A 449-nucleotide genomic window follows, 5' to 3' on the forward strand; every position below is an offset into this window, starting at 1 on the left:
ATTTTTTTTTTAAAGACTAGATCAAGCACTACATACCAATCTACTAAAAATACCAATTAACATGAAATCAGATTAATTAATCTTCGCTTGAAAAAAAGAAAGCAAAACTTTGTGCTTTGGTTTCTTATAAGCGTTTACATGTGAGTAATTGTGTTACCTTTACATACATACATTAATATGCATAAATATATAATGATATAAATATTCACACAGAACAATAAATGTACTTATGAATATTCATAATGTATGTGTGGATGTGTCTGTACTCATGTATGTGCATATAATTTTAATTCTATTAACAGTATCAAATATTTAACCAAACAATTGTTCTCTAGACCATTCTTTTTAAATTCGAGTGTCTGAAGGCACTTCTCCTTGGCCATAGAACTTGCGAAGACCTCGGACAAGTTGGTAATGACGACGACCATCGAGATACAGCATAGCCTCTG

General features: G+C 30.7%; 1 protein-coding gene across 1 annotated transcript in view; it reads right to left on the minus strand.

The window, feature by feature from the left end:
- The window catches only part of LOC119589490 (acyl-coenzyme A thioesterase 9, mitochondrial-like), a gene marked incomplete in the record, with an annotated part of 17,787 nt that overhangs the window by 739 nt on the left and 16,599 nt on the right, over nt 1–449 (minus strand). The window contains 1 exon segment of the mRNA XM_037938092.1: nt 1–446. Coding sequence (XP_037794020.1) covers nt 346–446 — 101 coding nt within the window.

This window comes from Penaeus monodon, chromosome 25 (assembly GCF_015228065.2).
Source record: "Penaeus monodon isolate SGIC_2016 chromosome 25, NSTDA_Pmon_1, whole genome shotgun sequence".
In the NCBI taxonomy this organism is placed as follows: domain Eukaryota; kingdom Metazoa; phylum Arthropoda; class Malacostraca; order Decapoda; family Penaeidae; genus Penaeus; species Penaeus monodon.